The 24305-nt window shown below is 45.6% G+C and overlaps 1 protein-coding gene across 2 annotated transcripts in view; it reads right to left on the bottom strand.

Moving 5' to 3' along the window:
- The window catches only part of LOC147029721 (protein turtle homolog B-like), a 162338-nt gene that overhangs the window by 54135 nt on the left and 83898 nt on the right, over positions 1–24305 (bottom strand). For both annotated transcript variants that reach the window (XM_085872994.1, XM_085872995.1), the window contains 6 exons: positions 23969–24080; positions 23632–23807; positions 18310–18557; positions 14914–14998; positions 5733–5879; positions 5357–5402 (listed from right to left, as the gene is read on the bottom strand). In XM_085872994.1, coding sequence (XP_085729120.1) covers positions 5357–5402; positions 5733–5879; positions 14914–14998; positions 18310–18557; positions 23632–23807; positions 23969–24080 — 814 coding nt within the window. The remainder of the gene's footprint in view (positions 1–5356; positions 5403–5732; positions 5880–14913; positions 14999–18309; positions 18558–23631; positions 23808–23968; positions 24081–24305) is intronic.

The following is a 24305-nucleotide window of genomic DNA, read 5'->3' as shown; positions in this document are numbered from 1 at the left end:
CTGAGCTCTGCAGTTGTCACTGTGAGAAGTAGGCTGGGAATAAAATGCATGAGCAGTGGTGTGTGATGGCAATATACCCTTTTTTTAAAGTTTTACGTTCAGTTTCTTTTTTGTGCAAATAAAAATCATCTGTTGCTTTTCTAAATGGTATAGTTGTATTCCTTGACCCACAAAATATATGTTTAGACACCAAGATTCTGATCCTAAGTGGCCCAGAAGCTGAGATATTGGTAGATATATGTTTTTACATGGCGGCCATCTTGAAAATCCAAGATGGCCACCATAATGTATTCGGAAGAAGTGATTCCTTTCAAAAATGGAAAGCTAAGGTAACGGGTAACATGTGGGGAAAAAATTGGCGCTTTGTCCGGAACGTCCATATCCATCTCAAACCCGGTCTTAAACTGCCTGACTACTCAGTGGATGGGTTGGTTAGGTGGCAAGAACAAGTCTATTCAATTTTGATTAATGTCCAGATCCAGATCCGGCCTATCAGTGGGATACAAAACGTAAACAGTTCAACCTGGCAGAGGTATGCGCTCAACCAAGTGCCGGACTGCATTTCTCACTGTCAAAGATACATGAGCATGTCTCTCAATGCAATAACTCAACGGTTGTCCCTTGCAAAGCTGGCATTTTGTACTGCTGCTCTGTATTCAAAAAGCAACACAGATCCTTTGCATGTCATCTGTAAATGCCATAATCAAACAGGTGTAATAAATGGCAATACAATATAGCTAGCCTGTCCATCATGTAGTGAGAGACGGTTTGGCGTGTGAGTGTGAGTGAGTGTGAGTGTGAGTGTGAGTGTGTGTGTCCAGGCCATAATAAAACTTTTTTTTTATCATTTGAGGTTTTGTCATCAGATTTTCAAAAAACCCTTATTATGAGAATAATGAGAACACAAATTAATGCTGAGGTCAAAATGTCGACGGGCAAAGTCCCGGTCAGTACAAATAGGTCTAATTAGCCCATCGACCATGCAGCGCAAGATGGCCGGGTTATATTGATCGCTTCCATGTTTATTTACCATCAGTAAAATTACCCAGCGTTGCTGGGAAACCCCGTTTACTCCTCCCACCTCCCACCACAAACCTTTCCTCCTCCCACACACCCCCTCTGGAGTCCCCTCCCAACCCTTCCCCTCCCTACTCCCTTCCATCCTATCCCCTCCTACCTCCTCCGGACTCGCACCCCACCCCTACCTACTCCCACCACACCCCCTCCGGACGTGTCTGGGCGTGTCCGGGCGGAGTTTGTGTCTGGATATGTCCAGATGTGGTTTGTGTCCAGACATGTTCAGGCGGTGTTTGTGTCAGGACGTGTCTGGGCGTGTCCGGGTGGTGTTCGTCTCCGGACGTTGCCGGGTGGTTTTTGTGCATGGGCTTGTCCATGCAGTGTTTGTCTCTGGGTGAGGGTGGGTGGTGTTTGTCTCTGGGCGGGCGGTGTTTGTCTCCGGGCGCGTGCGGGCGGTGTTTGTCTCCGGGCGCGTGCGGGCGGTGTTTGTCTCCGGGCGCGTGCGGGCGGTGTTTGTCTCCGGGCGCGTGCGGGCGGTGTTTGTCTCCGGGCGCGTGCGGGCGGTGTTTGTCTACGGGCGCGTGCGGGCGGTGTTTGTCTCCGGGCGCGTGCGGGCGGTGTTTGTCTCCGGGCGCGTGCGGGCGGTGTTTGTCTGCGGGCGGTGTTTGTCTCCGGGCGCGTGCGGGCGGTGTTTGTCTCCGGGCGCGTGTGGGCGGTGTTTGTCTCCGGGCGTGTGCGGGCGGTGTTTGTCTCCGGGCGTGTGCGGGCGGTGTTTGTCTCCGGGCACGTGCGGGTGGTGTTTGTCTCTGGGCGCGTGCGGGTGTTGTTTGTCTCTGGGCACGTGCGGGCTGTGTTTGTCTCCGGGCATGTGCGGGTGCGGGCAGTGTTTGTGTCCGGGCACGTGTGGGGGCGGTCTTTGTCTTCAGGCTCGTGCGGGCGGGGTTTGTCTCCGGGCTCGTGCGGGTGGTATTTTTCTCTGGGCGCATGTGGGTGATGTTTGTCTCCGGGCGCAAGCAGTGTTTGTCTCCAGGCGCGTGCGGGCAGTGTTTGTCTCCGGGCACGTGCGGGGGCGGTCTTTGTCTTCAGGCTCATGCGGGCGGGGTTTGTCTCCGGGCTCGTGCGGGTGGTATTTTTCTCCGGGCGCATGTGGGTGATGTTTGTCTCCGGGCGCAAGCAGTGTTTGTCTCCAGGCGCGTGCGGGCAGTGTTTGTCTCCGGGCACGTGCGGGGGCGGTCTTTGTCTCCAGGCTCGTGCAGGCGGGGTTTGTCTCTGGGCTCGTGCGGGTGGTATTTTTCTCCGGGCGCATGTGGGTGATGTTTGTCTCCGGGCGCGTGCGGGCGGTGTTTGTCTCCGGGCGCGTGCAGGCGGTGTTTGTCTCCGGGCGCGTGCGGGCGGTGTTTGTCTGCGGGCGGTGTTTGTCTCCGGGCGCGTGCGGGCGGTGTTTGTCTCCGGGCGCGTGTGGGCGGTGTTTGTCTCCGGGCGTGTGCGGGCGGTGTTTGTCTCCGGGCGTGTGCGGGCGGTGTTTGTCTCCGGGCACGTGCGGGTGGTGTTTGTCTCTGGGCGCGTGCGGGTGTTGTTTGTCTCTGGGCACGTGCGGGCTGTGTTTGTCTCCGGGCATGTGCGGGTGCGGGCAGTGTTTGTGTCCGGGCACGTGTGGGGGCGGTCTTTGTCTTCAGGCTCGTGCGGGCGGGGTTTGTCTCCGGGCTCGGCGGGTGGTATTTTCTCTGGGCGCATGTGGGTGATGTTTGTCTCCGGGCGCAAGCAGTGTTTGTCTCCAGGCGCGTGCGGGCAGTGTTTGTCTCCGGGCACGTGCGGGGGCGGTCTTTGTCTTCAGGCTCATGCGGGCGGGGTTTGTCTCCGGGCTCGTGCGGGTGGTATTTTTCTCCGGGCGCATGTGGGTGATGTTTGTCTCCGGGCGCAAGCAGTGTTTGTCTCCAGGCGCGTGCGGGCAGTGTTTGTCTCCGGGCACGTGCGGGGGCGGTCTTTGTCTCCAGGCTCGTGCAGGCGGGGTTTGTCTCTGGGCTCGTGCGGGTGGTATTTTTCACCGGGCGCATGTGGGTGATGTTTGTCTCCGGGCGCGTGCGGGCGGTGTTTGTCTCCGGGCGCGTGCAGGCGGTGTTTGTCTCCGGGCGCGTGCGGGCGGTGTTTGTCTGCGGGCGGTGTTTGTCTCCGGGCGCGTGCGGGCGGTGTTTGTCTCCGGGCGCGTGCGGGCGGTGTTTGTCTCCGGGCGCGTGTGGGCGGTGTTTGTCTCCGGGCGTGTGCGGGCGGTGTTTGTCTCCGGGCGTGTGCGGGTGGTGTTTGTCTCCGGGCACGTGCGGGTGGTGTTTGTCTCTGGGCGCGTGCGGGTGTTGTTTGTCTCTGGGCACGTGCGGGCTGTGTTTGTCTCCGGGCATGTGCGGGTGCGGGCAGTGTTTGTGTCCGGGCACGTATGGGGGCGGTCTTTGTCTTCAGGCTCGTGCGGGCGGGGTTTGTCTCCGGGCTCGTGCGGATGGTATTTTTCTCTGGGCGCATGTGGGTGATGTTTGTCTCCGGGCGCAAGCAGTGTTTGTCTCCAGGCGCGTGCGGGCAGTGTTTGTCTCCGGGCACGTGCGGGGGCGGTCTTTGTCTCCAGGCTCGTGCAGGCGGGGTTTGTCTCTGGGCTCGTGCGGGTAGTATTTTTCTCCGGGCGCATGTGGGTGATGTTTGTCTCCGGGCGCGTGCGGTGTTTGTCTCCATGAATGGGGAGTATACACCAGAGACAGACTTGACAACGCACCACCAAGGCTTTGAGGAATGAGACAAGCTTGAAAATCAGTGAACATCATGATGGTGATGATTAATTCATTATACACCAGGTGATGTACCACTCATCAAACCAACATGGTGATGCATATGCGTTCACCAAACTGCGTATAATGGAATAACTTAAAGTGGACATACACAGACTGTATTACTATTTCAAAGAGTTCGTGTCCCATTTGTGGCCAATGCAATGAAAGGAAAATTATTTATATTCTGCAGTCCATGTTTGTCCAGCTGTTCCCCACTGACAGGTTGTACAATACCACTGAATCCTTTGTCATCTCAACCTACCATGAGCCTCACTTGTGTGATCAAACAAAATAAGGGTTAGAGGAAAAAAAATTCAGTTTGCTTTTGGTCTGCTGAAAATTAATTGTTTTTATCCACCGGTGCTTATGCACCACAATTTATGCTTGTACATCACCAAAAACATCCTGTGCAGACTACTGCATCAGCTGAATTATATTCACAAAATGTACAAGTCTCGTAAAAGGATGGTGAATTCAGGTCAGTGATTACAAAGGAAGGTCATGAAAGGATATAAAATAAGTATTCCAGATGTAATATGCAGATTGCCCCTTATTATTAGACTTTTGTGCCATGTATACATAATTGCGCTGGAGGGGGAAAAAAAAACAAAAAACAAAAAAAAACATTGTCATGTTAAGTGGGAGAAAAAAGACAAATGTGCAAGTTCCATAGACATTAAACTCAAAGGAAAGTTTGGATTATTTATATAGCCCAGCATGACAGAAATGGTGAAAAGAATAACATTGCATCCAGCTCAGGAGTAACAACACACAAAAATTGAATGCTGGGGGCAAACAGGCTGTGAAGAGTGCCAGACTCCTGACAACTTGCAAAAACAATGGGTGGCCCTTAGAGGTCGAGCATGTGAGAAATGAGCTGCTTCACGTGAAGATAGATATTAAACACAAAATCACTGAAGAAAAGATATAAATTAGTATCGAATGGCAAGTCAATCCCATTCTTCCCTCCAGGGCTTCAGGATGTCTGTTCACCACTACCTCAGGTCACTACCCCATCCGTACTCATGATCTTTTATACCCTCATTAACAATCCCGGGTTATTGTATTTTCCCCTCCTCTCCCGCAGCATATTTTTTGTTCCATTTCTGTTTCATTCCTGGTTTATCCCTTCCTGTCCTTGCTGTGTTTAAACATGCATCCAGATTGTTCACCCCCACCCTCCCCCACCTGTCATCCTCCCCCTCCCTTTGATCAAATTATTCCCCATGCCCATTCTTCCTCTAAGTGTCCCTCCATTATGTCACTCTACCTTGCAGTTTGTGTTTCCCCCATTTCCACCATGTTGTTCTTGTTCTGGTATGTCCCTTCTGTGTTCTCGCTCGTCCACAAGCCTCGACTTTGGATATGCAATTGAATAGGATGGAATGCATATGAGGTAATAACTTGAAAAAGGGAAAGAAAGAAAGTGATGGAAAAGGCAAATGACAAAAGAGATTGGACATAATACTGGCGAAATGGAAAGATAGAGGTGGGAATTTAGATGTGCTTGAGAACGAAAACAAACCTACTCAGACTCGGTTCTTTTCTTGCAGTGGGTGATGGATAGTTGAGACACTGCAAAATTGAGAAAACAAGGACCCAGGTAAACAGTACTGTTGCCAATTTCATTCTCCCATTGAAAAAAAAGAACGAAAAACACATGCAATCACTGGCAAGCCAACCCCACTATTCATTTGTGTTCTGTGGGTGAGGAAAAAAAAAACATGACTCTAGGCTGTTCATGTCATGCCGAGTCGGATAGTGTGTTGGCTACACAGCACCACCTGTGATCGCTTTATTGTGATGAGGAAAATAATGATGAACCACAAGAGACGATACAATTATCAGCATGATCATAACCTAAATTAAAGACCTGTGGTAGAAAAGGTCAGAGGGTCAATATACCAGAACGTGGACGGTTATTCCTGTGGTTGACAAGGCAGGCGGTGGCAGTGCTGAAAAGGACGGCGACGGCAAGGAATGAGAGAGCTGCGACCACAGCTGCAAGGACTGGTGCCGCAACAGCTGAACGTCCGTCATCCTCCCGGCTCACTGCCCCCAGTAAAAAAACCAAAAAAAAAAAAAACCAGGGTTAATATTTCATCTGTTACTACTCATTACTCAGTCATACATATCTATAATGCACAACAGGGGGAAAAGGTCATCGGTTATGTGGCTCAGTTTATTACACGCGCGAAGCTAATAGCAGGGTTAAGCAATTGATTCATATCTGTCTGTCTTATCAGTTTATGATCGAGGAAGAACTTATTTAAATCGAATGTTATATTTCAAACATGAATCGGAACATGAATAGGAAGACATGTTTGCCGTTTTATCGTAATTTGTCTTTGAATTTGTACCGATCACACATGAGCAGAGAGGAGTGAAATAATATTTATACTCTATCTGCCTGATTGAGAGTCAAACAAAATTGAAAATAATTCCAAACAGGAAACTTACTGTTTTTAAGGACGTTATAAAGGACACAAACAACAGGCACAAATAACTAATGTAACGTGTTAGATAGGGTGATATAATAGGTCAGGTCAAGTATGGGAGCATGTGCCAGAACAGCACGTCGCTGCGTCCACTTTCCGCCGGTACTCCAGGGGCCTCCGTCTGGCCATCCCCCAGGCAGATGCCAGGCCCATCCCCATCTCCTTGAGATGATGGTCAACCTGTTGCAACCATGAGGCACGTGGTCGACCCACTGGCCTCCTCCACTCATGAGACTCCCTCGCTGAGAGAATCTGGTGAGCAGGATCAGAGTCAGGAAAACGAGCCACATGTCCATACAGCCGCAACTGACGCTCACGGACTATGCAGGTAACAAATCTCATCCGAGTCTCTCTCAGCAACCGCTCGTTGGACACAAAACCGACCAGCGATAGCCAAGGATTCTCCGAAGAGACCTGGTACCAAAGGAATTAAGTCTCCGTCTCAGATCCTTGGTCAGAGTCCAAGTCTCGCACCCATAGAGCAAGACTGGAAGTACCAAGGACCTGAAGACTCGGACTTTCGTCCTCCCGCACAGGTACCGGCAGCGCCACACCCCATGATCCAGTGAATCCATGACTCCCCAGGCCCGACCCAGACGTCTATTGACCTCTGACTCGCAGCCAGCAGAGACATGAATATCACTGCCAAGGTAAGTGAATCTCTCCACGACCTCAACATCCTCACCACAAACAGACACAGACAGGACAGCAGCATCCAAGATGTCACCGAAAGCCTGGATCTTAGTTTTGACCCAAGAAACCCGTAATCCCAACGGCTCCGACTCCTCATTCAGCACCTCGAGGGCCCCCAAGAGGATGTCTAAAGTCTCCGCAAAGATGACTGCATCATCTGCAAAGTCAAGGTCCGAGATCTTGACATTCCCAAATGACGCACCGCAACTTGATCTCTCCGACATCCTCCCTAGAATCCAGTCCATACAAGTACTGAAAAGTGTGGGGGCAAGTACACATCCCTGACGAACTCCAGTAACAACTGGAAATAAGTCAGAGATGGTACCACCACACTTCACAGCACTCTCAGTACCAGAGTAGAGTTCAGACATCAGATCGATCAGTTTTGGTGGCACCCCACGAAGACCAAGAATCCTCCAGAGGACATCCCGATTCACTGAATCGAACGCTTTACAGAGATCAACATAGGCTGCAAGCAGCCCCTGCCGAAACTCTTGTCTGCGTTCGGTGAGGACACGAAGTGCAAGGATACGGTCAATCGTTGACCTCTTTGGTGTAAAGCCTGACTGCTCTGGACGCTGGTGCTCAAGCAGATGGTGGCGAACCCTATCGAGAATTATCCGAGCAAAGACCTTGCCCGGCACTGAGAGCAGCTTCACCCCTCGGTAGTTGTTGCAGTCTTGGCGATCACCCTTCCCTTTCCAGAGAGGGACAACAATGCCCCTCTTCCAGTCAGTTGGGATGATGCCTGTGTTCCAGGCAGAGCACAAAACTGCAAAGAAAAAAAGCACAAAACATATAATAGACAATCGGTAAAATGGTGGTAAATCCCTTTCAATCCTGACAAATCTCACACTCTCGCTCTCTCTCAAAAAGGGCCGTCGAGAAAACTCTCCCATATACCTTCTTAACAATAAGCCTGGTGTTGGCTTAGTGGTTAGGGTGGCGGCTTGGGATCCAAGGGTCCTGAGTTCAAGCCCCGTTGGCTGCTGAATTAACACCAGGGGGTTGACTCAGCCTGTCATCCTTCCGAGGTCGGCAAAATGAGTGCCAGTGTACTGGTCCCGGTGTATGCCCCGGTTAGAATAGGTGTACCATATCCCTGTGTGTCGTAAGAGGCGACCAGGGTTGGCGTCAGGAAGGGCATCCGGCCATAAACATTGCCTCAAGAAAAAGCCAAACCCCTGCATAGCAGGGAAAAATGGCTGTAAAAACGGTCATACCTTCTTAACAATGCTCTTTGGGAAGTTCAGTCATTCAAACTCCTGGGTCTCACTATCAGCCATCATCCTTCTTGAGCAAACCACATTTTTAAATTGGCCTCAAAAGCCAGCCACCGACTGGGCATCCATCCTCCAATGTACGAAGTCCTTCCTTGGCACACCCGAACTAAAATCCACCGACAAGGCCATCATCTGCAGCTTCATGGAGTACTGCTCTCCCCTTTGGGCTGGCTCGCCCTGCCTCACATATTGCTCAGCTACATGTCATGGAAACCAGGCCTTCAACATCATTGGGATCTCCCACTCTCAAGCTGAGTCTATTGCTCTGTCACTCTTCACCATCGCAGAAAGATTGGTGGTCCCTCTATCTTGTACCACCTCCTTTCTGGTCTTGAACCCTCTGCTCTCTCCATGTTTTGTCCCGCTTCTCCCCCCACCCCAACCCCAGGTTTCTACAGGACTCACATGTGCACCATCAACCCCCTTCTGGTGAAACTACCAAAATCCAGATCACTGCTCACGTCCACCTATTTCTTCCTCTTCTTTTATTTCCTGCCTGTGGAATCAACTTCCACATCCTCTTCAATCTTATTCTTCCCTTTAGGTCTTAAAGACAGCTGTTCCCCACCATCTCAGGTGATCCCCAATCCAAAACCATGATCTTTTCTACCCTCATAAACCACACCCAAATCCCTCCTTCCAATTTTTCAGTTTTCACTCCTTGGAATTTCCTTCTGTATCCATTTTATCCACCCCATACATGCGTGTTTTGCATCCTGTTTTTTGTCCAAGTCCTGTTCCATTCACTATCCTTGCTCTTTCATGAGCCTTGACTACGTATAAACAAATACGTAGAAAAACCTGCATAGAGTATCGTGTTCTATGAACTCCAATTCAATTTGTTTTAAAACTGAATTAAACTCGTTTTGTGGCTTATGTTCTTTTTATCTATACAAAACCGTGGCTCATAGAAGAGAGAGGTGACAGAGAGTAAAAAGGCAATGCACCAACAATGGGGCACAAGCAGTTGAATGAATAAACAGGAAAAGAGAAGAGAGAGGAGGGATGGGTTAGGGAGGATTAATAAGGATAGAAAAGATCTCGAGTATGTCGGGGGGTGGGGGATGACACGAGATGGTGGTGAACTGCCTGCTTGATGCCCTGGAGGGAAGAGGGCAATTGATCAATCTCCGGAACGCAGTTCCACAAGTGTGAGATAGGAGGGTGGCCTGGATTTTGGAGTTTAACCAGGGAAGTGTTAATAGAAACACGTGTGTATCATGGAGGAGATTGGGAAAGTCAAAGCGCCGAGAGAGCAGATGGATCTAGAGAGCAGAAGCAGAGAGCAGAAGCGAGAAGGTATTAAAAAAAAAAAACAACAAAAAAAAAAAAAAACAGAGGCCACCGATAGTTCTGTGCTCTGACAAGATTTGTGCTTCCACTTACAATTTGTGCTTCAGACATGCCAACAAAGTTGAGAGCTTTAAAATTCACAGAATCCATGAGAGAAATCTGTGACGCTGGGGTGCCAGACCACAAGGGATAGCAATATTCCGTTGAGCTATGGACAAAGGCCGTGTAGACTGACAGTAGTTCTGATTTTTCAAGGGATGTCTTGTAATGATGGATGATCACCAGTTTGTGGCTGGCTTTGGAGACCAGCCTTGCTTTATGGTTGGCCCAAGAAAAGTCATGACTGATGGCGAGGTCTCGAAGTTTAAGAGACTGTTACGACTTCGCCCTTGGGTAGAGGGCTCGGGGTTCCGCCTATTGCTCCGGAGGTCCTGATTGGTGTACTGGGGAGACCAATACGTACCCAATGTGCGGGGTCGCGCCATATAAGCAGTCAGATGTGACCGAGCGAAGTTAACATCTGAATGCTGATGGCAATTCACATATCCCACTCTTCAACATACAGTGTTGTATGCAAATGTGTGCAAATCCAGTAATGCAATGCCAATTCATAACAGTGGAATATATGCAAATCTTTTACTCAGGATAAAGAAAACACAGGGTTTACCACCAAGCAATGGATAAATCACGTTAATAAAAAATCCCACTTTCTGGAGTAGTAAGATTAAACAAGAAGGGCACTTGGTAGAGCGCATACCTCCACCACATAATGCCTGATCCACAAGAACATATCTGGCCCAATACATTTTTGAAATATTATGCTATAGAGTACGATATCGTTTTCGCGCTTTCTCTCAATGGTGAAGAATCACTGTGAAAATTAAATAATTATCGTATCCATATCCGGATTCGGATCTTCACCAAAATCGAATCAGTTCATCCTTGCGACACATCCAACCTGTCCACTAAGTTTCATCCGAATCCACCTACAACTTTTTTGAGATATCGTGCTATATATCGTTTTTGGCCCTAACTCTCAATGGCGAAGAATCACTTTAAAAAAATTCAAGTAGCCGCATCCGGATCTTCACCAAAATCTAACCAGATCGTCCTTGTCACACACCCAATCTGTCCACAAAATTTCATCCAGATCCATCTGCAACTTTTTGAGATCCTGTACACAAACAGACAAACAAACAGACAGACAAACAGACAAACAGACACGCAGACAAGCAGACAAGCAGACAGAAAGGGGTGAAAACATAGCCTCCTTTAACTTCGGCGGCAGATGTAATTAAAGGACAGACAGGTGCCAAAACAATATGGGCAAGACAATTCAAAGGCCCACCAGATATCCCTAGCTAATCGCAAGGGGCGAGGGGGAGGAGGAAGCAAAATAACAAAGGAATATTTGCCAAGTTATAAAGAAAATAATGGGTAAAGGAGAAAGGTGGGGGGAGGGGGGAGAAGAATTCAGGCCCGTTTGATTTGATGTTCCAACAGCGTCACCCCAGCCACAGGCCACAAGGATGACGCCTCACCACCACCCTTCCCCCTCTCTCTGGATGTGTCCTCAAACTTCACCAACGAACAAACCGGAGCAATTCCTGCAACACCTTGAAACCACACGTTGCTTCAGGTTGGCTCAGGTGATGCTCAGGAGGAGGAAACGCTTCTGCTCCCTCTCCGATCAATGTGCACCAGTGAGGCTCTCCTCTGCCTCAGCCCCAGTGTCTTCAACACAGACGGTGCCTCCAACAGACGGCCCTTGGAGGGATCACTCACATCCTCAAAGGAGGTCTTACAGGCCAAGTTTCTCGTCACCAGCCAGACCACGCATCTTGCACTCGTTCCCACCTTTTCCTCTCACTTAACTTGCCAGCCATTACACCCGCTGTGCGCGCTCTTGTTTTGTTTTCTTCTTTACGACTCCTTTTACTTTTTCATTTGTTTTTTATACTTTCCCCAGTCAAAAAATCCACACAGTTCTGCCACAAGAGACCGTGTGAGGCCTCGAAGGGGGAATACAACGCAGAAGGGGAATGAATGTCTCGCAGCAGAAGAATCAAAACAAAACAAGAAAAAAATAAGCAGGAAAGAAACCCATCTTGAGAACCACAGTGACCACGGCAAAACCATTGCAATACACCCCGTGAACATAACAACTGTCTGTTTTCCAGTGTCTGTCATGGAGATTGATAGATGGGTTCCAGTCAATGATCCTTCCAGAGTGACAGGGTAAGACTGAGAAGATTGTTGATTCTGATGTTTCAGCAACAATCTACGGTACCTTTCTTCACTTGAATCCATGACCCTTATCCTGGAACTATACAGAACTACAATATATACACCAGAACTGCACTCGGTCGAGCGCATACCACTCCCAGACCGAACGGTTTATGTTTTGTATCCCATTGACAGGCAAGATCTGCATCCGTACCTGAATCAAAATATAATTTCCTTGTTCTTGTCACCGACCCAACTCATCCACGTTGTTTTGTCATAACTCGTACACAACTTTTTGAGATATCACGTTATTATATAGTGTTTGGCCCCATCTCTCAATTGTGAAGAATCACTTTAAAATTTGAGTATCCAGATCCAGATCTTCACCAAAATCTAATATATTCATCCTTTTCACACACACCCATCTGTTCACCAAGTTTTGTCCGAATCCGTCCATAACTTTTTGAGATATCCTGCTCACAGTTCAACAGACAAACAGGGGTGAAAACACAACCTCCGTCCACCTTGGGTGGCAGATATAAATATAGGAATGCATTAAGTTAATGAACCTCGCAATGCTTTTCGAAGAAAGCCTGGTAGATACATGATGCAGCTTTCTGGAGAAAAAAAAAAAAAAACAGCAGCAAGCAGCCTGAGACTGTCCAGACATCCACCAGTTTCACATCAATAAATTCACTCTGCAATGGTTGATTCAATAAGTAGTAAGCAATGGGCTGTCGGCCTATGGTTGCTGTGAAATTTGCCTTGAAAGTTGATGAACCACAGGGATCGATTTTCACTGTTCATACAAAAGTGTGGCAAAAATATTTTCACCAGTTTAGGCCTATACACACATCAACTTTCATTAAATCTAGTGTTTGAGACGAATTTTGATGACATAATCACAAATAAAACAATAAACAGCAATCAGATTGTGGACCCTCACCAGGACTTGCTTTGTGCGGCAAATAGATGGAAGTATGTAGTAAATGAAAGGATGTTGATTGCAAATGAAAGGTTTAAATGGTCTCTTTGTAAATGTGTTAAGGTCAAAAGGTATAATAAAAATGACCGTTTTTACAGCCATTTTTCCCTGCTGTGCAGGGGTTTGGCTTTTTCTTGAGGCAATGTTTTATGGCCAGATGCCCTTCCTGACACCAACCCTGGTCGCCTCTTACGACACACAGGGATATGGTACACCTATTCTAACCGGGGCATACACTGGGACCAGTACACTGGTACTCACTTTGCCGACCTCAGATGGATGACAGGCTGAGTCAACCCCCTGGTGTTAATTCAGCAGCCAACGGGGCTTGAACTCAGGACACTGGGATCCCAAGCCGCCACCCTAACCACTAAGCCAACACCAGGCTTAAGGTCAAAAGGTATGAAAAGTTCTAATTGCGTCGAAGTGGTCGAAATGGTCTAATTATTCGAAAGGGTATTAAAAGGTCTGAAAGGTGTGAAGGTCGAAATGTCTAACGGGCAGAAAGGAGTCAAAAGGTTTTTGGGTTTCTCAAGGGCTTAAGAGGTCGAAGGTTTCTAAAGGGTGCTGTACTGTATGGGCGTGGCCCTAGTCGCGGTTGGTGGTGGTCACGTGGTTGGGGCTTCATACGTCACGACTCGCCCACTGGGGACTTGTAGCACGAGTAGCGTCAGAAGCAGCATGTACTGTCATTAGCACTGTAGGTCGTGTGCCTGTAGAGTGCATCGAGTACGTAATAAAGCGGAGTTACAGGCATCGTACGCTCACACTCCCGCTCGTGGCAATAAAGCAGGGTTGTGCTATCCCCTCGCTTGTGTCTGCCTCTTCACATCTCTACCACGACATTACAGGTGTAACAACGGGGTCCATAGGGTCTTTGGGGTCTAAAGCGTCTTATGGATCTTCAAGGGTTTTTTTTGAGTCGTTTGGGTATTTTGGGCCCTTGGTGTCTTTTGCGTCCTCGGGGTTGTAAAGGATCTAAAGGGACTTCGGGGTCTTAAAGGATCTTAGGGCTCTGAAGGGTCTAATGCAATTCATACACATACTCACATTCTGTGAGGATAAACAAACAGACAAACAAATGGACCCAAATGCAATACCCTCTCTTCTGGCGAGGGTAACTAGAACGGCACTCGGTAGAGCGCATACCACCGCCAGACAGAGCAGTTTACATTTTGTATCCCACGTTTAGGCCAGATCTGCATCTGGATCTGAACCAAAATTTAATCGACTTGTTCTTATCACCGAACCAACTCATCTACCAAGTTTTGTCCAAATCTGTCCATAACTGTTTGAGATATCATGATATATTATAATATATATATATATATATATATATATATATATATATATATATATATATATATATATATATATATATACACATAGTTTTTGGTCTAATCTCTCAATGGTGAAGAATTACTTTTTCAAATTTTGAGATATCCTGCTCAGAGACAAACAGACAGACAGCGATGACAACATAACCTCTGTCCACCTTTGGTGGCAGAGGAAACAAGAAAAGAGTTTTCTTTTTTGCAATTATCAATATCATATAAAAAAATTCATCTCAAATATTTAATTTTTATGAATCTTCACAATATCGCATCAAAAGACATGCATTTTTATAATAGATAGTAAGGTATGACATATTTTTGCCTGACAGGAGATAAGACAACCATCTTAACATTTCCTTGAAAACACCTACAGTGCACCCTCTGCTGGTTTCACATTAGAATGGTCATTTTAATCAAAGTGCCAAGAGTAAAACACAGGAGATAAGATTCCAGAGTTTGGCATAAGGCCTGGATTTTTGAGGGAAGGGAGTATACTACTGCGAAGGTAGCAATCACTCAAATGTTGTTACGTTTGGGCAGCATCAGATATGAAGTTACAATGTACAGCACGCATTCCAAGCTACTTGTCAATGAAAAGACAACTCCTGTCCGTATCATAATGAATAATGTGTCAGCAAATGAGTCCAATTTTTTTTTTTTAAAACAAGCATTGCCACTTCCATTGATAGTCACCTGCAAATCTTAAATGTGCTCGTCTTTATTTGAACTTGACACACGTCCATTGATTCCCCACCAAAGGACAGTTTAACTCACCGGTTGTCCAGATGGTGAGCATGTTGGATGGTTCACTAATGCTGTCCTTTGACACTGTACGAACTCTGAGGTCATACCACGCACCCTGAGCACCGTTCCAACAATGTGGGTGGAGGGGAGGGGTTGGGAGGAGGGTGAGAGGGAAGAAAAGGGAAAGAATAAGACGTTTGAGGAGATTGCATCCATGTGTAAGCTGCTAAATTGAAGTTGGTGATAAACAAGGTTCTTCAGCATTTGTTTTCCAATTAATCGGATTGATAAACATGAAGATAATGGAGAAAAGAATGATAGACAAAGAAAAAGGTGTTTATTGAGATCAAAATGAGTATGATTAAAAGTGATACTGAAGGTGCTGCTACTTGAAGCATGTGCAAATTCAAGCAACATGTGCAGATACGATTCATCTTGTTACCTCTACCACCAAAGGTGGATGGAAGGTTATGTTTTCACCCCTGTCTGTCTGCCTGTCTGCCTGTCTGTCTGTCTGTCTGTCTGTCTGTGAGCAGGATATCCCAAAAAGTTATAGACAGATTCGGATGAAATTTGGTGTACAGGTTGGGTGTGTGACAAGCATGAATTGATTACATTTTGGTGAAGATCTGGATTCAGATCCAGATACCATAATTTAAAAATGATTCTTCACCGTTGAGAGATATAGCCAAAAACGATATGTAGCATGATAGATATTTCAAGTTTTTTTTTGTATACCTTGTCAAGTCTCGTATGAGAGCTAACACACAATGAACAGCAAGGGGGGCATGAGACAAGAGGGGCAATGGAAGAACAAAACAGTGAGGAACAGTGGCATTGGGAGATCTGTGGAAGGGAGAGGGATGGGGCGGGGAACATGGGGTATACAAGATGGACACTACAGGGACTTTCAGGAAGGAAAGCAGGGAATTTGAAGGAGGTGTGTTTGGGGTGGATTAACGGGGGTAGAAAAGATCGAGGATTTGGATGGGGAAATTGTGGACAGGTTATGTCAAAACTTGGTGGAGGAGTTGGGTAGGTGACGAGAATAAGCCAATTAGAGTTTGGTTCAGGTGCACATGCAGATCCAGCCCGGTGGGAAACAAAACATAAACTGTTCAGCCTGGCGGAGGTATGCGCTCTACTGAGTGCCGTTCTAGTCTTGTGGAGATAATATTGTATAGGGTACTGAGTGTATTCTGAGGGGGTTAATCCCCGTGTCTCCTCGGAAGAACTGGACCAGGGGCCACTGCTCACAATTAACTTTGTGGTGCGTTGGGTTGCTTAACAACCACGAACACCAATCAGTTAACCACGAGTTCCAGTGTCCACCGTCTAATTTGCCGTTTAACTAGTGGTCACGTGGCCTCCTGACCGGGGAACACGCTTTCGGTGATGCACCAATCTTATCTTGATTAGATCTTAAGTAATGCGGCCGAGCATTTACTACTGGTGCACGCCGACTATGACAGGTTAATTACTTTGGGAAACACCTCCCAGTCTATCTAGGTTTGGACAATGGTGGATCAATGGAAGGAAATGACAAGCACGGACAGGTTGAAATGTCAACAAGGAATTTATTATTTATAAAAAAATAAATGAATTGAAGAACTTTTTATTTCCTTGTCGATTAAATGAATGAATTCAAATCAATGAAATGTTCAATCAACAAAATAATCTTAAACAAATAAAGAAGTCAACAAGCATTTCCAGAAAAATGGATAAAGAGCACATTCTTATCACTATGCCTTACTTAACAATTAAACACGAGACATGGGTACCCATCAGACCATTCAAGGGGAAAAGAAATCCGGTCTCGGCTTACCAAGGCAAAAGTCGTTGTGTGTCTACTAACATGAACCAAAATATGTGAGCGTGCCTTGGTCCACTGCCAGCACCCTGCCTCGGCGTGCACCCACCCGCAAACAGGCTCAAACACCAATGGACGTCACGTCGTCACCCCCAGGAACTAGGAACGCAAAGAACCAGGCACGCCAAGAACCAGGTACGCCAAGAGCCAGGTACCGAGCAGAACCAGCAGGAACGGTCCAACCGTTACTAAGCACTATTGCTGTAGTCTGCAACCTTCAGGAGCTGCCAGGAGCTGTCACCAACCGTCAGGAGCTGTCACCAATGGTCAGGAGCTGTCACCAATGGTCAGGAGCTGTAAGGAGCTGTAAGGAGCTGCCACCAAAGGTCAGGGACTGTCAGGAGCTGTAACCAACCATCACAAGGCATTCCTGCTGTCCTTTTATCGGTGACCAATGTGGGCGGAGCCTCAAGCACGACTTCAGCCAAATTCAGCTTGCCTATTGGCGCATCGCTGCACATGACCTCCAACCGTCAATTCTCGCAATCATTCTCTCCTCACCATTGAACGAGATGCAACTCCCAATTAACACAGGCCTTGCTTTCGACGCCATTTTCAGGGCGCTGGACAAACGCCAGAAAGCAGCCATTTGCTGGAACAACCGAGCAAAAACATGAAGCACTCACAAAATGTCAACGGCAATAATCACCTCTCTGTTCAGCCCGACACAAACAAGAGCCAGTTAGCATCCATAGAGCTGCTGAACGGAGTGTCGATCCCGATGGAAGAAAGTGAGTGTCAAACGTCAATGGAAAACGAAGGTGGGTGTCATTTGTGCATTCATGCTCATATAGCGCCAGTCACCTATTACATCGTCGGTTCACCAATGTCAAAAGCTTGCCTATTCTTCGCAACGGTCACCGTAGGAACTTTAATGTCCACCAAATAATGCCAGCAGAAGGGATACCAGCTTAACACCAATCAGAGGGGTGACCCACATGTTGATGTATCGTCATACCTGTGAAACACCAGAATGGCAGTTTATAGCTGGGTCGAGATTCAAACCCAGGCTAGAAAGCTCAGAAGCAATTGTGCACTGTGCAAATCTCTAGGCCGTCCACCCAGCCAGAGAATGAGCAAGTGAAAGAAAAAAACAAAATTAGAAAGAAACAGAATTGAGAAGGAGAAATGTGAAAATAAAAATAATAAAAGAAAAGGGCAAAAAGGTGAAGAAAAAAAACAAGATGTACAAAGGACACGAGCATGGGCCACACAACTGAAATGTGACAACTTGCAATGGTCACATTTATTTACAAAGGTTTAAATACTTTATATCAACATCAGTACTGGACAGCACCGTTTCAAACTATAGTTTCACAAGCAACACAAAACTGAGATACAAAGCAAATGCAAAGAAGTTCTTTTTCCAGCCCTTAAAGATGGAAGATATCATGAATGCAAGGGAGCTGAAATCCTTTACTGGTAAGGGCAGATAGAAGACAAGGTTGGAAAATAAATTAGAATAGAAAAAGAAGGTTAGAAAACAGGTATGAAAGACAGGAAAAAACATAGTGATGAATTATTGTGATCAAAGTGGCACGGTTGACAAATCTTACTTTAGCCAGGCCTTCAATCACAGAGGTTGTCTGGGAGCTGGGAAGTGATTCTATCTGCTCCCATTGCTCACCACGGCGCCGCACTTCCACACTGTAGTTCCACAACATATGAGTTTCATTGGCAGGTGGCAACCAAACCAAGTACACTGCCCGCTCTGTTTGATTGGCCACAAGACAGCGTGGTGGAAGCAAGGTCCCAAGCCCGGTGACCGCATGATTGGTTGGCATCGGAACAGGTGGGAAAAGAGCTGCAAAGGCAAGTTTCAAAAGGTTGGTCAAAAAAAAATAAAACGACAGGTTCACTCTGCCTCAAATGAGTTGCTTTTTCTCAAATAGCTTCATGTCTGACTTCTAAATATGTAAAGGTAAACATAAGATTTATTGGAAAATATAATGATCTCTGGAAAGAATGGGATGCTCATCATTATCTGAAGGTATTTGCCCCAGGATAGCTAAGAAGTACACATATTCAACGACGGATCGCATATACGACGGATCTGCCAGCTATGAAAAAAAAAAAAAAAATTTAAAAAATGTAACTGAAAAATTCCTATCGCCATGATGTCAGCTCGTATAAAAATAGCACATACAATTGTGTACATGGTACAGTCCATAATACTTCATAATGATAATAAACGACAGTGTGGCCCTGTTATAATGCGATCGTTGAGGTCCATAAAATGAAATGTCATCGCGAAAAAAACAGGATCGTGCTAAATCGGGATTTAAGGAAATCGGCTTTCAAACTGAACCAATGTTTCCACGTTTACCTTTGAGCAAGTAAATTGCCTTTGAATTGAAGAATTCTGCGAATAAATCGTTGTTCTTAGTCGACATTAAAACACAAATTTATATTTAGTGAAGCTATTTATGTTGTTAAAACAACCGCACTGTTCCGAAAATATATATATATCACAATTGACAGGTGCTCGTTTCTTCATTTGTACATTATAACATCGATGCAATGATTACATATTTATAAAATCCAAACGCTAATTATTCACCTTTCTATAATCGATGCGAGAGGAGATTGTAAGCTGCTGCTAACAACACCGATGGCCATCATGAACAGCACAAAGGTAAATCTAACGTGTCTTCCGTCTCTCTTGGATGTGTTACAATTGCCGACAGTATTCAGTACAGTAACATGCTGTACAGGTTTGTATCTGAGGAGCAATAGGCTACACCATATAGCCTCGGTGTCTAGGTTTGTGTAAGTACAATGTTCGAAAACGAAAACGAAAAAAAAAATGATGTTCGCACAACAACGACGTCGCTTAACGACGCGTTTCTCAGAATGTAACCCCGTCGTTAAGTGGCGTATGACTGTATTTGGTAATGAAAGCATGCACAAAACGGTGGAAAGCAAAAAAAAAAAAGCCTCTTCACTTGCCACAACAAAAAAGTTCCTCTTCGCTTGCATAAACTACTGACTATCATTATATTGGCAGAACTATAATAGTATATTTGGCCAAACAACAACAAAAAAAGTTGATCATCCCCACCCGCTTCTTTTTTTGATGCCACCAACTTTTTTTGTTATTTGTTATTTTGTCAAATATCCCCCCAAAAAATCCATATCTCCGTGTACAACTTGTACCATTCTCTAAATCGATCATTTCTTTTTACAAATGAGCCATAGCGCTGAGTGCCATGATGCCACTTTCTGCTCACTGTGCTTTCCATTGCCATGCCGTTTTCCACTTCCATGACGCTTTTCATTTGTGAACATGGTTTTCATGTGCTTGCAAATTCGGACGGGAACTCACGTCCTGAAGCCATGGTATGCCAGAACAATTCTTCATGGGCGACGCTCACTGTGTGATGTTTTCTCCTAAATACCAACTTAAATCCGATTCCTTCGCATAGTTCCGCACTTCCTATATGAGAGACGGAGTATTATTGGTCAATTGTTAACGACCATCCTGATCGGATGAAATGTCTTGGTACTGGGGGTTTATTTGTCACGCGAAATCGCCGCAAAATACATGGGAAATCCTATCAATATGCTGAAATAATACATCTTAATTACAAGGATGATGGTTGTTCTAATTCCTGTGTAGCATTTGATCTGTTGATGAAAAAAAAATGGTTGTCTTGTTTGTTCATGCTGTTGCTTCATTTGTTTTAGTCCAGCGAGTGGACTAAACAGTAACAACATGACATAAAAACATATATTCTGACTGAGAAAAAGATATGGATGAATTTGACACAAGAATGCAGGAAATTGCATCTAAGACACACCAGAAAGCAAACATTTTCTGGGGGAGCATGCCCCCAGGCCCCCCGAGATTTTTCAGGCACTTCACACCCTCAATTCTCGGTCCGTTCGGGACCTCGCTGGACATATTTTATATTCCCACACTTTTTTTAAAATTTGGCGTTGACAAGTCTGCTTAATTTAAGATTTACCCCCGCCACTGAAGGTGAAGGAGGTTATATCTGCTTGTCTGTGTACAGGATATCTCAAAAAGTTGTAGACGGATCTGGATGAAATTTTGTCGACAGGTTCGGTGTGTGTGACAAGAACAAACTGATTAGATTTGGGTGAAGATCCAGATCCGCATCCGACTACTAGAATTTTTATAGTGATTCTTCACCATTGGAAGATAGGAACAAAAACGATATATCGCACGATATCTCAAAAAGTTGTAGATGGATTCGGACGAAACTTGGTAGACAGATTGGGTGTGTCGCAAGGACGAATTGATTTGATTTTGGTGAGGATCCAAATCCGGATAAGGATACGAGAATTATTTATTTTTTACAGTGATTTTTCACCATGGAGAGATTAGGCCCAAAACGCTATAGTACTGTGTAGCATGATGTTTCAAAAATGTATTGGGCCCGATATGTTCTCGTGAATCAGGCATTCAGTGGAGGAGGTATGCGCTCCACCGAGTGCCCTTCTAGTTTGTAATGTAAGCAAATCATTCAAAATGGAAAGAGCAAACTGCTTATGTAATTGCCAAAAAAGGGACCCCTGTGGACTGTGCCATCATGGATTGCAAAAGCATTTTACGAAGCACGGTGTTACGCTTAATGAGGTTATACTTTTTCACATTCCTTTATCTTTTCTTCACTCAATATAATCGCCTAAACAGTAGAAAAAGTGAAGTTTAATGCTTTGTTGAAAAAAAAAAACAAAATACCCAGGTCAAAAACCAGTAAAGACCAGTAGCTTACTGGTCAACTGGTACCAGTTGAAAACCAGTAGCCAACTGGTACCAGTAAAGCCAGTTGGTTTCTTACTGGTTTTAATATGGAAATTGGAATAGAGTGATATATTACCAGTTGAAATACAATCGTATTTAACTAACTGGTATCAACTGGGACCAGTACATTGTAACTGGTATCAACTGGGAGACCAGTACATTGCAACTGGTATCAACTGGGACCAGTACATTGCAACTGGTATCAACTGGAACCAGTAAGACTTTAACTGGTACAAATATGAGCTACTGGTTTTTACAACTGGGAAATTGGAATTCTGACTGAATTTAACTGGTACCAGTTGAAACCAATAGAGACCAGTTAAAGACCAATTAGAACCAATAGAGACCAGTTGAAAATGTGTACTGGTTTTAACTGGTTTTTCGACCTGGGTACACAGTTAAAAAGCACTAATTTGTTAAAATTTTCGGATTTTCGACACTTATTTTGTCCAACACATCCAATTCTCAAGTCCGACATAATCTTTCAATTATATACTTCAATTAGACCGTGAGAGTAGATCGTGTTTCCAAATCGATGTATGTTTGAACAGACCGGACAAAATGGTGAATTAGGACCCCATTGAGTGTGAGAGAGGTGTCCGAGGGTGTCCAAGAATACGCCTGATAAAGGATATAATTAAATAAGGTCGTTAATTATCATTAACATGTGTGTTTTAATCAACCCAATCAGCCAATTTACACCCATGCACTTCCTTGGAGTTCCCTTAGTATGTGTGCAAAATTTCAGACTACTAGGTTTCATAGTTTTGGAATTATGGAGGAAAAACACACATTATTAATATGTAGATGTGTGTGTTTGTGTGTGTGTGTGTGTGTGTGTGTGTGTGTGTGTGTGTGTGTGTGTGTGTGTGTGTGTGTGTTTGTGTGTGTGTGTGTGTGTGTGTGTGTGTGTATGTGTGTGTGTGTGTGTATGTGTGTGTGTGTGTGTGCATGAAAGTTGCTGTTGGCTGCTATCTTCACACATGGGTGGGTTTCAGAAGATGGAACAGAGACCTATTAGGTCTTAAAGTATGTACCTCCGTGTGTGTGTGTGTGTGTGTGTGTGTGTGTGTGTGTGTGTGTGTGTGTGTGTGTGTGTGTGTGTGTGTGTGTGTGTGTGTGTGTGTGTGTGTGTGTGTGTGTGTGTGTGTGTGTGTGTGTGAGAGTGTGTGTGTGTGTATGTGTATGTGCATGTGTATGTGTATGTGTATGTGTATGTGTGCGCGTGTGTGTGTGTGTGTGTGTGTGTGTGTGTGTGCGCGTGTGTGTGTGTGTGTGTGTGTGCGTGTGTGTGTGTGTGCGTGTGTGTGTGTGCATGAAAGTTGCTGTTGGCTGCTATCTTCACACATGGGTGGGTTTCAGAAGATGGAACAGAGACCTATTAGGTCTTAAAGTATGTCCCTCCGTGTGTGTGTGTGTGTGTGTGTGTGTGTGTGTGTGTGTGTGTGTGTGTGTGTGTGTGTGTGTGTGTAAGTTGCTGTTGGCTGCTATCTTCACACATGGGTGGGTTTCAGAAGATGGAACAGAGACCTATTAGGTCTTAAAGTATGTACCTCCATGTGTGTGTGTGTGTGTGTGAGTGTGTGAGTGTGTGAGTGTGTGAGTGTGTGAGTGTGTGTGTGTGTGTGTGTGTGTGTGTGAGTGTATGCGTGAGCACGCGCCACTGTAGGGGTGAGGCAATCACCCTACTGTTAATGCACTTGTTATTGTTAAAATCATGTGCTCCTCGACAAATCAATCCATTTGAGTAGCCACATGTCCTCACAGTGGGAAAGACATCAGTAGACAATCCTTCAAATGACTGTTCCATAAGCAGATTATGTGTGTATTGTGACAGCTACTTATTACATGTTGTGGGAACTTTTGGCCTCTACTCCTCCCTTCTCTTCATAGGCACAGCATCCAAACAAAGAATCCAAACCACAAACCCAAAAGCTCAAAAACGAGCATATAAGCTATTGCACAACCATAAATTATGCTCTCATGTGGTTCGGTGAGAAAATGTGTGACTTCACTCAAAAACAAAGATGGTTTATTACAAAAGAATAGAAAAAAAATTACATCTATTTGAGGTGTGTTGTGTTTCCAAGTGTGGTTGAGTACTTACAAAGTGTATGAGCAGTAACCATGGTGCTGAAAGGAGAGCTGCCAACTACGTTTGTGGCGAGAATGCTGAATTGGTAGAGTGTGTCGGCCGCAAGACCACCCAGAGTCAGCTCAGTCTGTCCTACAGGCACTGTCCAACTGGCCCACTCTGCTGGCCGACCATCTGCACGCTTGCTCCTGTATCCGGCACCACCACAACCACTGATTAGCATTTCAATAGCATCTGTAGTGAAAAGGAGTAATCAGTCATTCTGTCCATAAGCCATTTCTCCTTTCGGTTTTCCCGATCGTTTATGCATTTGTCTTTGAATTTATCTGTCGAACTTCCATTCCATTACCAGACACTGAAGTTTTGCAGATGCCCCCCGTTGTATCCTGGCTCCCAACTCAGGTTGACAGAGTGGACTGCCACACTCACATTCAGGCTGTGTGAAACCTGAGGGGCTGTCCCTACACACAGCAACAACACACAAGGTAAGAAATGCCCATTACAAACATTTAGCACAATTAAATAGATTATATACAGTATATTATCAGGGGCAACCTTATAAGAGCCAATATAAACGTTTCTCACCAAGTAACCCGAAACCTAAAAGCTTGTTCTAGTAAAGTTGTCTGATCAAAGTGTTGTCTTGGTGGAGTAAACCATCAAAAAAGGCAAAACTTTGTAGTATT

This window comes from Eptatretus burgeri, chromosome 3 (genome assembly GCF_056783735.1).
Source record: "Eptatretus burgeri isolate ZD-2024b chromosome 3, Ebu_testis_v1, whole genome shotgun sequence".
In the NCBI taxonomy this organism is placed as follows: Eukaryota; Metazoa; Chordata; class Myxini; order Myxiniformes; family Myxinidae; genus Eptatretus; species Eptatretus burgeri.
Note: the sequence above shows the minus strand (reverse complement) of the source record. Positions and strands in the feature narration are given on the sequence as shown.